At 40.4% G+C, this 13,570-nt stretch overlaps 1 protein-coding gene across 12 annotated transcripts in view; it reads right to left on the bottom strand.

Annotated features, from left to right (window-relative positions):
- Window positions 1–13,570, bottom strand: part of LOC144608370 (rap guanine nucleotide exchange factor 1-like) — a 126,515-nt gene that overhangs the window by 24,720 nt on the left and 88,225 nt on the right. For 5 of the 12 annotated variants that reach the window (XM_078426049.1, XM_078426054.1, XM_078426056.1 and 2 more), the window contains 5 exons: window positions 11,903–11,995; window positions 9,460–9,483; window positions 9,129–9,220; window positions 6,750–6,858; window positions 803–878 (listed from right to left, as the gene is read on the bottom strand). In XM_078426049.1, the coding sequence (XP_078282175.1) occupies window positions 803–878; window positions 6,750–6,858; window positions 9,129–9,220; window positions 9,460–9,483; window positions 11,903–11,995 (394 nt within the window). The remainder of the gene's footprint in view (window positions 1–802; window positions 879–6,749; window positions 6,859–9,128; window positions 9,221–9,459; window positions 9,484–11,902; window positions 11,996–13,570) is intronic. The other 7 variants (XM_078426052.1, XM_078426057.1, XM_078426060.1 and 4 more) reach the window with 3 other exon arrangements.

Raw genomic sequence — 13,570 nt, 5'->3', positions numbered from 1 at the left:
TTTACCGTTGAGGAACCCTTGAAATAATTGTCATGTCTCGGGGAACCCCTACATAAAAATTTGTCACATACAGCTCCTGTCTACTGACCATCAAAGGCCGTTTCACACTGGCGCCATATAGATGTTGCTAAATATATTCCTTATGATTATTATACTTTTCAGGCATGTGAATGAGGTCAAAGAAAAAAGAGGAAAAGAGCCGAGCGAGCGCTTGCGCGAGGCGTACAGTGGGGGTCAAAATATTGGATTTATTTTTCAAATTTACACACAAAATTACCCCTTTCAAGCCTCTTTTAGTGCACTTCAAAGTAAAACGGACATTACAAAATAATGTGAATATGTCACTGTCTACTAATAACATTTTTATTAATTTAATTAATTTAGTTATATAATCTTGCACTTAAATTTAATATTTACTCATTACAGTTCCACCACTGATTTTCTGGCACTCTTGGTTCCAGAGCTTTGCTGGTTTATCCAGCTGGCCAAGGATGTCAGCAATGGGGATAGATGTGCTGACACGAGCTGGGCAAATTCAATCCACCGATCGGCCATGGAAGCCCAATGAGGTCGACATTGGCAGCCTTGCCCAGCCTAGGTGCCACATATTTGGGGAGACTTCCAGAGCGCGGGGGGATTTCCCGCAGAACCCCTGGCGACCTCTAGCAGCCGAATTGACAAATTGCAATTACTGACTGTTTTGCAGAAAAATGTGATGCGAAATTGGAATGGCGGAAATGAAATAAGAAAGCGGAAACTTTCTGCCAAATTCGGAAGGGTTGGGAGGGGTGCCAGTGGTTACCTTTACGATCTGTCTCGGTTGCATGCACGATGAGAATATCCACTGAGCCTCCTCGCACCTCTGGGCCATCTTCTCCCTAGAATATTGGTTGAAAATTGTAAACATTCTAAAATATATATGCAAGCAAAAAGGAATCTCAATTTAAAAATGCATCAAAACAAAACCAATCATAATATAAAAAGGTGTTTTGTTCTGTAGACTGGACTTCCTCTCAAATTACGATGCTTATAGTAACTGAAAAAATTATCTAGGTTATAAAGATGGTTTTGTACTCTTGCCTTTAAGATTTTATAAAAATTTATGATTTTTCCACAGCCGCAAAATTATCATTATTGGCAAGCAGCTTGCCAACGACTAATGATTTTGTACGCACACTTGCAAGTGATGGATTTAATGTGCAACAAAGAAAATTACTGTTTCAGAAAGTCAGATTTCCCATTGATTAACAATGGGAAATCAATCCAAGCATTGATTTACAAGAGCTTGGAATCACTGTTATATCAATATTCTGAGAGTTCATAGCTCATTTCTAAACAACTACACATAAAAATGTCTATTTTTATTAAACCAATTTCAAACTTCTCAACCATGTGTGGAATAAATAAGCATCAGTTGCTTCATCTTGGGTGGTATTCAGGGCAGTGTTTCAAAATTGAGAGTTAGGTATCAGGGAAAGGAAACATTTCCTTACCCCCCCCCCACCCCCACAAATGATCTAATTGTTTTGGAGAAATCAGTGAAGCCTTTCCTGATTGCTTCTCTTGGGGGTAGGATTCGGGTTCAGTGAGAAAGATGAAGATTAAAGTTAGCAGATCAAAATCCATTACATCAGATACTATGACGAAACAATTATCTTCAAGCCTTTGCACAAGTATAATACGGACCTTGACAATTCATAAATGTTGCAGAAGCTCAACTCAAAGTCACAGACTGGTTCATTACAGGAGATCTCACAGTGCATTTGAATCAAGTTGCCTTTAAGAATAAGACAATGAATCCCTCCCTATACCCCTGCGCTTCTTCCAAATCACTGAACTTTTCCTCCAACTAATTATTCCGTTCCCCGATAAAGGCTACAACCAAATCTCAATTATTCACTCACTGTCATACAGAATGGAAACAATCAGGCCTTTCGGCCCAACTCGTCCACATTGACCAAGGTGCCTCATCTAAGCTGGTCCCATTTGTCTGCATTTGGCATATATATGTATATATATATATATACACACATACATACACACACACTGTGTTTGTTTATGTTTGTGTGTATGTATCAACCTTTTTTGGTTCGCAAAGTCCAAAACGGTACACCGCAGCGCCACAATTTTTGGCCCACTTTAGTCACCATTATCCTGCCCATAATGTCTAACAACTCTCATTGAAATTGAAGTTACATTTTTAAAGCTAGAGACATTTTAAAGTTTAATAATTCACTTTCTAACCCATTTCCTGAAAGTCCTCAGCGTATGACGTCACAATGGACGACGACGTTCGACTTCATTTGCTCCTCTCGCCAAAACAAGATGGCCGCCGCTAGCTGGTCCGCCCGGGCCCTCGCGCCTGGCCCCTCGCCCCATTTCCCTCGCATGGCCCCTGCCGCGGGGGAGACTCGCTCGTCGCCAGTCTGCGCTGAACGCACGGGCACTGGTAAGTGGCTTTCGCCGCCAACGGCTCCACGGAGGGAGGTGGGCGCCCGAGTGGGTGGAGGGGAGGGTGGGGGTAGGGGGGAGTGGGGGTGGCTGGAGGAGAGAATGGGGGCGGGGGACGAGTGAGGGTGGGGGGGAGCGGTCGGGGGGAGTGGGGAGCAGAGAGTGGCGGTGGGGGGATGAGGGGGAGAATGGGGGTCGGGGAGAGTGGGGTGTGGGGAGGGGGTGGGGGGAAGAGAGAGTGGGGGTGGGGGGAAGGGGGACAGTGGGGGGTGGGGGGAAGGGGGACAGTGGGGGGCAGGAGAGAGTGGGGGTGGTGAGGAGGAGAGAGTGGGGGTGGTGAGGAGGGGAGAGTGGGGAGGAGAGATTGGGGGTGGGGGGAAGGGGGGGTGGAGGAGAGTGGGGTTGGGGAGGAGAGAGTGGGGTTGGGGAGGAGAGAGTGGGGGTGGGGGGAAGGGGAGAGTGGGGGTGGGGAGGGGAGGAGAGTGTGGGGGTGGGGAGGGGAGGAGAGAGTGGGGGTGGGGGAAGGGAGAGAGTGGGGGTGGGGGAAGGGGGAGAGTGGGGGTGGGGGAAGGGGGGTGGGGGAGAGTGGGGGTGGGGAGGTGGGGATGAGTGGGGTTGAGGGGAGGGGGGAATAGGAGTGGGGAGGGGCAATTGAGGGTGGGGTAGGGGGGATGGAGTGGGTCAGTGGGGGGATATGGGGGAGTGGGGGTGGGGGCAGGGGAGGGACAGGTGGGGGTGGGGGGGATGGAGTGGGTCAATGGGGTGAGGAGGGGAGATAAGGGGGATTGAGTGGGGGGGGAATTGAGGGTGCTACACCAATACAGGAGAGGCATTGGGTCCACGGCTCACTCAGTCACACCCTCTCCCCTTCCCTGTTATCCCTCTACGAGGAATGGACCCAACAGGTCCAATTGGTCTAGTATATACATACATCTCATCTTGTATATTTGTGGGTTTACGGTTAGATTTGTTCCCAAAATACAGCCAAAATGGTACACGATAGTTCAACAATTTCAGGCCCACCTTACTCACCATTGGCCTGCCATTCAAATGGTTGTTATATTTTTTAAGTTATACACTTTTTAAACTTAATAAATGCCTTTTCCACTTGCAATGCCAAAATGGCTGCCAGGGGCGGGAGCCCGAGTAACGGGAGTGGCAGCCAATGAGGGGGGGTTGGGGGGGGGGCGGTGAGGAGAGCGAAAGAGGCAGGACCGGAAGGAGGGGGAAGGGATGGGACCCGCACGAGTGACGGGAGCAGCAGCCAATGAGGGGTGGGGGAGTGGAGTGGAAGAGGAGGGACCAGAGGGAGGCAGAATGGCGATCAGGAGAGGCTTGAACCCAACGGGTCCACTCGGGCTAGTATCCCTATAAATCTGTCCTATCCATGTACCTGACCAAATGTCTCTCAAATGGCGTTATAATACCCCCCCTCAACTATAGCAGTTTGTTCCATATACCCACCAACCTGTGTGTGAAAAAGTTGCCCCTCAGGATCTTATTAAATCTTTCCCCTCTCACCTTAAACCTATCCTTTTGCGTTCTTGATTCCCCTATCTTGGTAAAAGACTGTGCATTCAACCTTTCTCTTGCCTTCATGATTTTATACACCTCTATAAGATCACCCGCAGCCTCCTGTGCTCCAAGGAATAAAGTACTAGCCTGCTCAACCTCTCCATATCGCTCAGTTCCTCAAGTCTATACTGCAACTCCATTCTCAGGGAACTATGCATCTGTCCTCCTAGATCCCTCTACTCTACAACACTCCCCAAGGCCCTACCATTCACTGTGAATGAAAGCTGCCCTGGGTTGACTTCCCAAAATGCAACACCTCACACTTGTCTGCATTAAACTCCATTAGCCATTCCTCAGCTGGTTAATATCATGCAGAGAATTTCAAATCCCATCCACTTCTTGAAAGATTTATAATCTCTTGTTCTTTTGCCAATTGCCAATTTTTTTTTCATTTACTTTGTAAACTAGCTATGATTTTAAAGAGACAAATCTTCAAGCACGGTACCCAGAATTAGAGAGGTGTTTGGCCTTCGTGCCTTGTTTCTTATATTTATCTGTAAATTTTCCTGCAATTTACTGCCATCTTCCTCACTTCCATATCACCTGCACATTTCACAAATTATGCAAAGCTAAGATATCAGGTCAATTAAAATATTTTCTAAATCAGATCACTGAACTTTGGGAAACATCACTGCTTACCTTCATCCTGTCTCAAAACAGTTCACCACAGCTCCATAATCTCAGTTAATTTTAAAATTATGGATGTAATTTATTTATAGTTATATCAAAACTGCTCAGGGTACAGGATGCCACCAAAGTCTGGTCGTAAAAGCGAAAACATTTCGAACATTTTTTAAAACTTTATTGGACAATATTTACTTCTGTGAAATAGTGCTTCGGATTAAACTAAATCACGCATATTTGAATGAATGAGTGCTCATGAACACAGGGCAGCTGGAAACAATTTGCATGAGATGTGGGAAGTGGCAAAGGAGATATTTGGCTAAATCCCATGTGAAAGCCTGAATTACTTTTCTCCCCATAGCACCATATATAAATAGTATACCCTGAGCATGCTGTGCCTTCTGCCATAATGGGAAGAAAACAAAATATCAAGCTATTTAAGACAACCTAGCTTCAGATATTGAAACAAACACATTTCAGTTTACCAATTAATTACAAAAAAAAAGTATTTTGTGTTTTAATTATTATAAGTATTTTAAAAATATATACTAATGTAATAATTGTAGATTTTCCACGTTACTGAATCTCAAAGCACTGTAACTTTAACGGCACTGGGCTTTGACTTGCTGGAGTTTAAAAGGTTGAGGGGGGACCTCATTGAAACTTACTTAATAATGAAAGGTATAGAGTGGATGTGGAAAGGTTGTTTCCACTGGTGGGAGAGTCTAGGACCACAGTTCATAGCCTCAGAATTAAAGGGCACTTCGAATGGATGGGAGGAGGAACTTCTTTCATCAGAGAGTCATTCATCAGAGAGTTAATCTGTGGAACTTGTTGCCACAGAGGGCCGTGGAGGCTGTCAGTGGATATTTTTAAGGCAGAGATGGTCATATTTTTTATTAGAACGGGTGTCAAGGGTTATGGGGAGAAGGCAGGAAAATGGGATTAGGAGGTAGAGATTAGCCATGATTGAATGGCGGAGTGGACACGATGGGTCGAATGGCCTAATTCTACTCCTATAATGTGAACTTGATTCTGTAATAGCAGGTTAGAATCGGGAATACAAGTAGAAAATTGAATCTACTAAGCAGTTCAGATAGAATCTGTGGAAAGGGGGCAGAGTTAATGCTTGTTGCCAGGGATGTAATATTTAGAAGAAAATCCGAGAGTGGGGCTTGCCATTTGCAGCAAGAGGTCCACCATGCTGGATTTGATCTTGTGTAAGGATCTGAGAGTAGTTGGCCTGTAGTCGAGTGCATACTGACTGGGGAAAAGCAATGAGGATGCTGAACAGCAATGGCTCTGGGATGGATGGAAATCCAAGGCCAGCTGCAGCAGAATTGGCCACTCCCAGATCAACCTCATCTTCAACCTTCATACCCAGTGATAAAAGATCCATTGGGAAACAATCAATTCCCTAGATTAGCTTTTACTGATTAAATGCTGCAATTTCAATATAAACTTGGATACTAACTCAAATTTTGGTTCTAATTTAGGATGATCAGTAAAATAATTTTGTTTTAGTGCAAGAAATGTATCAAATCGTCAATTTCCTCGTGTACAACTTCATTCACTTATAGATTCCAGTGTTGTCCTTCTAATACACTCTCTCTCCCCCCCCACCCCCCTCCCCACTCACATGTGCAGAGACTCAGAAGTGATGAACTGTCTGATTGTTTTTGACAGCTGCTGGAAACCAAATGGTTTGCTGTCACAACTCATTCAATCGTTCTAACAGGAGGCGAGACCTCCTATTGCATGGTCAATAATAATTCTGCATCTGTTCCGAATATATACAATTGTTCTACTGAAGTCGAGACAATAATTGTTTGCAATTTCTGGAGATATAGAGTTTGGTTATTGTTGTGGTAGAAATATGAGAACTAACCAGGTGTGGGCTACATTTTTATCTTATTCCTTCCTCCTCTCCCCCCCAACTTCACAATTTTCTTTCCTTCACCCCAGCCAGAATTTCATCCATCACTCTATCACACTCAACATTAAATTCTTCCGAGGTCACTCGCAACAGTCTGCTCACCGATACAACAGGGGATTGCTTTATTTCAGGTTGGTGCCAACTATGCTAAAGTATGCTTTACCTCTTGTTTGAGTGTTAGTCTAGCCACAATTACTTCATGGTCTATGAGGGACAATTCATCCGTTTCATCATTTGGATCCAAATCAGATGAATTGTGTGTGTCTGCGCGCCTAAGAAAAAGACAAATAAAACAGAAATAAATCAATCAGTGGCACGTGAGACAGCTTGGCTTCCGATACCAGAATAATAAGGAATACATATAAATTATAATTATAAATTATTTTCTTCTGAAGCAAAGTTCGTTGAATTTCATATCCTCTAAATATACACTATTCTAGCAAGAATATTTGATAGTTTATTTTGATTATAATAAATTAGCTGAGGGGTTGCTCCGCCATGAACTCAAATTAAAGTAGGTTTAACTGTAGAACAGTGGGACGAAACAATATCCTAAATGTCATACAATCATTGACTCTTGGGGTATGACTTTATGGTCATTTTAATTCCTGTGGACTCCCTCCCCAGAGGCACAATGTAATGGAAATAAATAAATGGGAGTCTGTTGGAAAGGCATGATGTTAATGATGAGATATTTTAATTGACAGATAGACTGAAAAAATCAAAAGGCAAAGGCAATCTAATGGGGTCAGATTGTTTGCACGATAGTTTCTTAGAAGAGCTGGTTTTAAACCAGAGAGCAGGTGTTTTAGACTTAGTATTGTGAAATATGATGGCCTTAATTAGCGATCTCATACTGAAGACGCCCCAGGCTGCAGTGATCATAATACAAATGAATTTAATATTCAGCTTGAGGGAGAGAAGAATAGGCCACGGCTTAAGTACAAGGCGCATGAAAGAGAAAACTGCCACATTACGTTAAGGGTTCAGTCAGTCTAGATATTGTGGCGAGCTATGCTTTTCAACCTTATTGCCTACAGGGTATTCCAATATTTCCTTTTCTTCATCTACATATTCATCTCTTTTCAGTCAGCCAGTTTTTGCTTGCATCATGTAAAATATTTCTAATTCAAATTCCTTTGAATCCACATTTATATACATGTCAAATATCAAATATGTTGAGATGGATTTCTTTCAACTGTGAATCAGACACAGTGGCACAACGAAAGAGCTGCTGCTTCACAGCGCAAGACGGTTCGAACAGTTTGTTCATTCCACCATACGAGTTTTCTCCAGGTGCTCCAGTTTCCTCCCACTTTCCAATGATGTGCAGGTTTGTAGGTTAAATGGTTTCTGTAAATTGGCCTTTGTGTGTAAGACTAGTGCGTACAGGTAATCAATGGTCGGTGCGGATTCGGGCTGAAATACCCGTTTCCAAGCTGCTTCTCTAAACTTAACTAAAGTTATCATAGCTGAAATCTCTCTCTGGTGCCATGACCTACATTCAGTTTGTACATAACATTATGAAAGCTTGAAGCCTAGGCCGATCTGGAACCAAGATGCATAACGGCATTAACAAGACTGCTTCCCATAACTTCTCCCTTCCACCCTTGCCTCCATAGTCACAGATAATGTAGTCTATGCAAAGGAAATTTCGTATATGTTTTTTGTTTGGATTAATTATCACTCGTTCCCATCTAAACTCCCAATTGCTACAAACTCCAAAACAGACCAAGATTGCTCTTTTGGGTTCTTTAGCCTATATCTTCACATTTAGTTAATACATTAATCGATCTCTACCCTACCAGTATATTCACCAATATATTTAACAATATCAAATTTCCTCAGACAAATTCCACCATGGCCTTTTCTAATCTCGCCTCCCATCATACTTCAAATTTTGGCATCCTCTTCCCCATTGGAGTCAGAGCTTAGTTATCCAATGTCACTTAAATAAGTCTTCTATAAATTCCTCTATTCAGTTGTATGTTTACACAAGAATGTGGGGAGAATACACTGAGATTGGCAAATAAATATAAATCGATGGTTGTTAATTAGCACTAACTCGATGGACTAACGGGTCTGGCTCCGTGCTGTGCAACTGCATTACAAAATCTACTTGAGCATTTTAATTTATTTTTAAACAGTGCTTCACAAATTCACAATTGTCTCAATTCAATGCAGGTGGGTTTGTAGTCAAATTATTCTATTTCTTCTTAGCTGTGGCAAATCTTAACGATAACACTGAAGTAATATTTTACTTTGAATCAAATAATACAAAATATACAGGCTTTTGGAGTATGAACCGGATTTTCATTATCTATTTGTTATCTATTTAACAAATCCCAAATTTAATGAACACACCTTTTGTTCATTTAATTAAGATAGGAAGCCTAATTATATCGTGACAGAAATCATGTACACACTCTGGTAACAAATGACAGCGTATGGTCAAGTGAATTATCACATTCCAGGAAAATTTTGCAATCATGATTTTATTGCTGAATACCAAGAGTCTAGGTCTTTAAATCTACAATCCCACCTGTCATTTCTTTCTTGGTTTTCCTTTACATTAGTCGATTTGGGGGAATCACTGTGATAGGTCTCTTCTTCGTTAGAAGATTCTGCAGGCTCCTGAAATGAAATTAAGTAGGTTATGCAATGTGTGGGGAAAAAATCACTAGGTATTAAATTTGATCAACACACTTTTGAATTAAGTTAGAATCATATCATCATCTACAGCTTTGACAACATTAGGTATTCTCAAATATTATCTACTACAGATGATAACACTGTCTAAAAATGTGCTAAAGTTGCCGAGTACAGTGCTACTACTGTAATTTAAGACAAAAGTTAAAGATGGAATCACTTACAGTATCAGCACACATCGGCATTTCCTGAATAGCCAGAAAAAAAGAATAAAAATGGTCGATGACGATCTAACACTGGGTTGTTTTTCCCCAGAAAATGCCAAATTTAAGTGCTAAATATCAATTGGCTACTGTATAATATCCAAAATATGATCTGCAAAAAAACAGTACTGAATATTACACATTAGAAAAATGGACAGAGCCATTAAAGTATGGAAAATAATATTTAATGATTTCATGAGTGGTCTCAAAGGAGCAGTCAAGATGTATCTTTGGCAACTTTGTCAATTATCCAATTGGTTTAAGCTCTTTTAAAAAGGTAATGTATTTAGAAATCCATTGGAATCTGTTACATTGATTTTATGACTATTATTTTTTTAAACTATTACATAAATTTGCAGAAAACCACTTTTGGAAAATGTTACAGTCAGCATTTACATGAGTGCCAAGAGATATTTAGTACCCAAAATAGCTTTCAGAAATTAGTATAGTAGTAGAAGCCACTAATACGAGGCATAAAACTTACTGCGATATAGTCCACTGGGGAATGTAAGGGATAAAATACTTGTTTAACTTTTGTAGCATTAAATGTTACGCCTTCTGTTACCACACACAAGCACAACACACACTGGACTGTCAGACTGCGGAGTGAGAGCATTTTATCCATAGCTCTATCAAAGGTGAAGCATTTCTAAAAGTTGGATAAATATATATACTTATAATCCCAAATTAACTGCATGGTCATTTTGTTCCCAATCTGAAAAGATATTACCTATATTGCATTTAAGATTAATAGGGTGCAGGTTCTTGGAAAAACAGCAATGTGCACAGTCGAGAAACTGGTTAGATTTTAAATGTACATCTGGAGATAAAAACTAATGGTTTATTTCTCTCAGACAAATAACCACAAACTGGTCATGTTTACTATTCTACAAATGTCTATATTTTTCCTCAAAATTGTCAAGCAAAAAGGCTAGAGTAAAAAGCTGAATCAATCCATTTTCATCACTGCAGCTATAAGAGAAAGTACTCTAAAGGCCAATAGCACTTCTCCATGCAAGCAGTTATGTGTACAGCAGTATGAAGCATGTTAAAAGCACATGTTTTAGAAGCTAAAAGCTACACCATGACCAACAACCGCAGACTTCTCAACTACAACTTTGAGCATTGACCGGAGTACAAAGCAGCAATTCAGTATTTTGTATACAGCTAAACCCGATGTAGAAATTTAAAGTGCGTTAGTTGTGTGCCCTGAGAGAGCAAGATCTATTTTGTTCTAAACATCTTAAATACAAGATGTTTTTCAGATTTATTTTGTTCTAAACATCTTAGCTGGATACTAATGCCTTAACCAAGTTCTTCTTATTCAACCTTGATTAGATGTGACAAGCAAACAAAGGCAGGCAGATCAACAACTGTGACTTCTCCAATGCTTTTTGACTTTTTAATGACACTACCTAAAAGAGCACTGGGAACTTTTGCTCCATTAAAGTTATATTAAACCTTGGTTTAAAAAAAAGAAAGAGATTTTTAAGGACCATCCTAAAGGAGGGACAGTGGGGAAAAACTTGTCCAGAGAAAGAATTCCAGCACAGGGTTCAGGCAGAAGATTCCAATGGATGAAACAATTACAGTGAAGAGATGAACAAGAGGGGCAACTTAAAAGTAATGTCATAACTCAGTTTTTAGGTTGGCAAAGAATAGAGAAGGGAGAACACAAGAAGAAAACTGAAAATAGAATGAATGTTTTACTAGAAGTATTGCTTAGTTTTGAGTCATTGTAGATCAGAAACCTAGCGCTGTGTGAATTAAGATACAGGCAGAGGTACTCTTTATGCATGTGCAGCTCACATACAATAAAACGAGCATGGCAACAAGCAGCTCGATTATAGGCTAATACCTCACTATCACAGCTGACAAATATACCAAATGAATTTTTTGATATTTCTGTAAGTATGAAGTAGTATATTTGGTTGCATTGATGTAATGGCTATATATTGGAATTGGAAATAGATTTTAGAGACTCCAAGACATTGTCGGTTTTGAAGATGAAAGCTTAACAAAAAGGGACCGCATCTAATATTTTGCAAAATGCTTACCTATTTATGGAACTTGGCCCATCTTTGTTTCAGTCAACTGCCAATGGTATAAATGCCAATTAGATCTTAATTTTAAAAAGCCAGGTTTTCTTGGTGAAAAGAAACAACAGTTCCTAGCCATACCACATATTGGATTATGGCTGCCAGGCAAATTGGTCATGTGACACCCTACCTTCTTAGTGGGGCCAATGCTGAAAGACTACAGGGTGAGCAGTTGGTTGATGTTAATTTTATTAATGATGAGTTTCACAGCACAATGAAATGAGCAGCACAATAGAAAACCATTCCAACATGCTTCCCTCTTGAGCCAAGCACCAAAGACTCAACATGCTTCGGATGCTACTTACTGCTTGAGAGTGAGGGAGGTCTCCATTGGTTTGGTTGGACGAATACAGATTAACGTATTCCCCCTCACCAGCATCCTCACTATTGCTCTCGCTCTACAGGAGAGAAGGCCTCAAGATGTTCACTCTCGCTTCAGTGTACATTGGTTTCAAACTCAAGACAATAATTAAAATGCAGCCAAACCCATCACTCAAACACTGATCTTCAGCTCAATCTCCCATATTTATTTATTCCAAAAGGCACTTAAGATGTTCTGCCACAGTGTTTATTTTTTCCATCAGCATACACTTAAAAACAGTTTCTTTCCCTGGGCCATAAGAACTGTGAATGGAAACACTTGACTTGATGTGACTCTCACTTTCGTCGCACTTTTTTAATATTTTCAGCATTTTAGGTGTAAAACTCATTTATTATTTATTAGGTTTTTTATTGGTTTTTATTGATATTGGTATTTGTTGTGTTGGTTCCTATGTTTGTGCGATTGTCTTTGAAAGATTTGCACTGTCGCACTGTTTCAGATGTAGCACTTCTAATTTCGTTGTACTGTTCGTACAATGACAATAAAGGCGTATTATTATTATTATTATTATTATTTATCATGATTTCAATGATGTGCAGCTTATTCCACTTGGGTGAACAAGACAACCAAATGATCTATTTGCTAGTGCCCCAACTGACAAAGGCATGTGTAAAGCCAAAAGGTTTGCACACAAACAGGTCACTTTTTACCTCTCCCTTGCATGTGCTGGCACAAGGGCGAGAGCACAAAGCTCAATACCTTTATCTCAAGTTCTGGTGAATTGTATAGATACAAATTATTAACTTACATTTTCAGAATACTGTTGAATTTGTACATGTTTCATCAGATTACATTTATATCTAGATATTATTTCTAACTAGATCATGCATGCTTAATCCCATCAATCACAAATAAAATTGACACACCACAGATTTCTCATGTTGGTAGTGAAATGCTTTTCATTACTCTTTCCAGAGGAAGGGGTAATTTTCATTTAAAAAACCTAGTAAGTTGAATCAGTGGTGACTGGATAGAAGATAAAAATCAACATTTTTCATGGTTTTTATTTCACATATGGGTCCCAAATCAGTATGTTGAAGGTAATTGCCTACATCAGAGATAGAATTCTTTTAGCAGATTTTTGGCACACACACAAAATAATCACAACAAATCTAGCTTTATTTTTAGCTGGCCATTGTCTTGCAAAAATGTTCATTTTATTCAACGACAAACTGCAAAACCTTAGCACTAAGTTCTAGGACAAAGAATTATTTGGCAAATGAAAAGGTTTATTTTTTTTAAGTGGATTTTACCTTATATTAATGATTTTATTCAGAATTTCTTTTAAGTACTTTTAATATTAAAAATCTGAACATTAAAGCAAATCAACTGAAGCTTCCATCACCAAAGCTTCATCCTCCTCCACCACCTGTGGAGTGTTCAGGGTAGGGCCAACCCTGCACCATCCAAGGCCTTCATGCTGCTGGATCACGGGATGCAGAGTTCCTGTGAGAAAGGGTCTCTACATCTGTCCAAGTATGGACACATGGGGAGATTGGAAACACACATGATTCAATGTGCGGAGCAAGCTGACGAAATCTGGCGTTTGAGTTTGAAGGTGATCAAGTTTGAATAGGATCAGATTAATTGT

The sequence above is a fragment of the Rhinoraja longicauda genome, chromosome 31 (assembly GCF_053455715.1).
Source record: "Rhinoraja longicauda isolate Sanriku21f chromosome 31, sRhiLon1.1, whole genome shotgun sequence".
In the NCBI taxonomy this organism is placed as follows: Eukaryota; Metazoa; Chordata; class Chondrichthyes; order Rajiformes; family Arhynchobatidae; genus Rhinoraja; species Rhinoraja longicauda.
The sequence above is the reverse complement of the archived record's forward strand: the minus strand, read 5'-3'. Positions and strand labels throughout refer to the sequence as shown.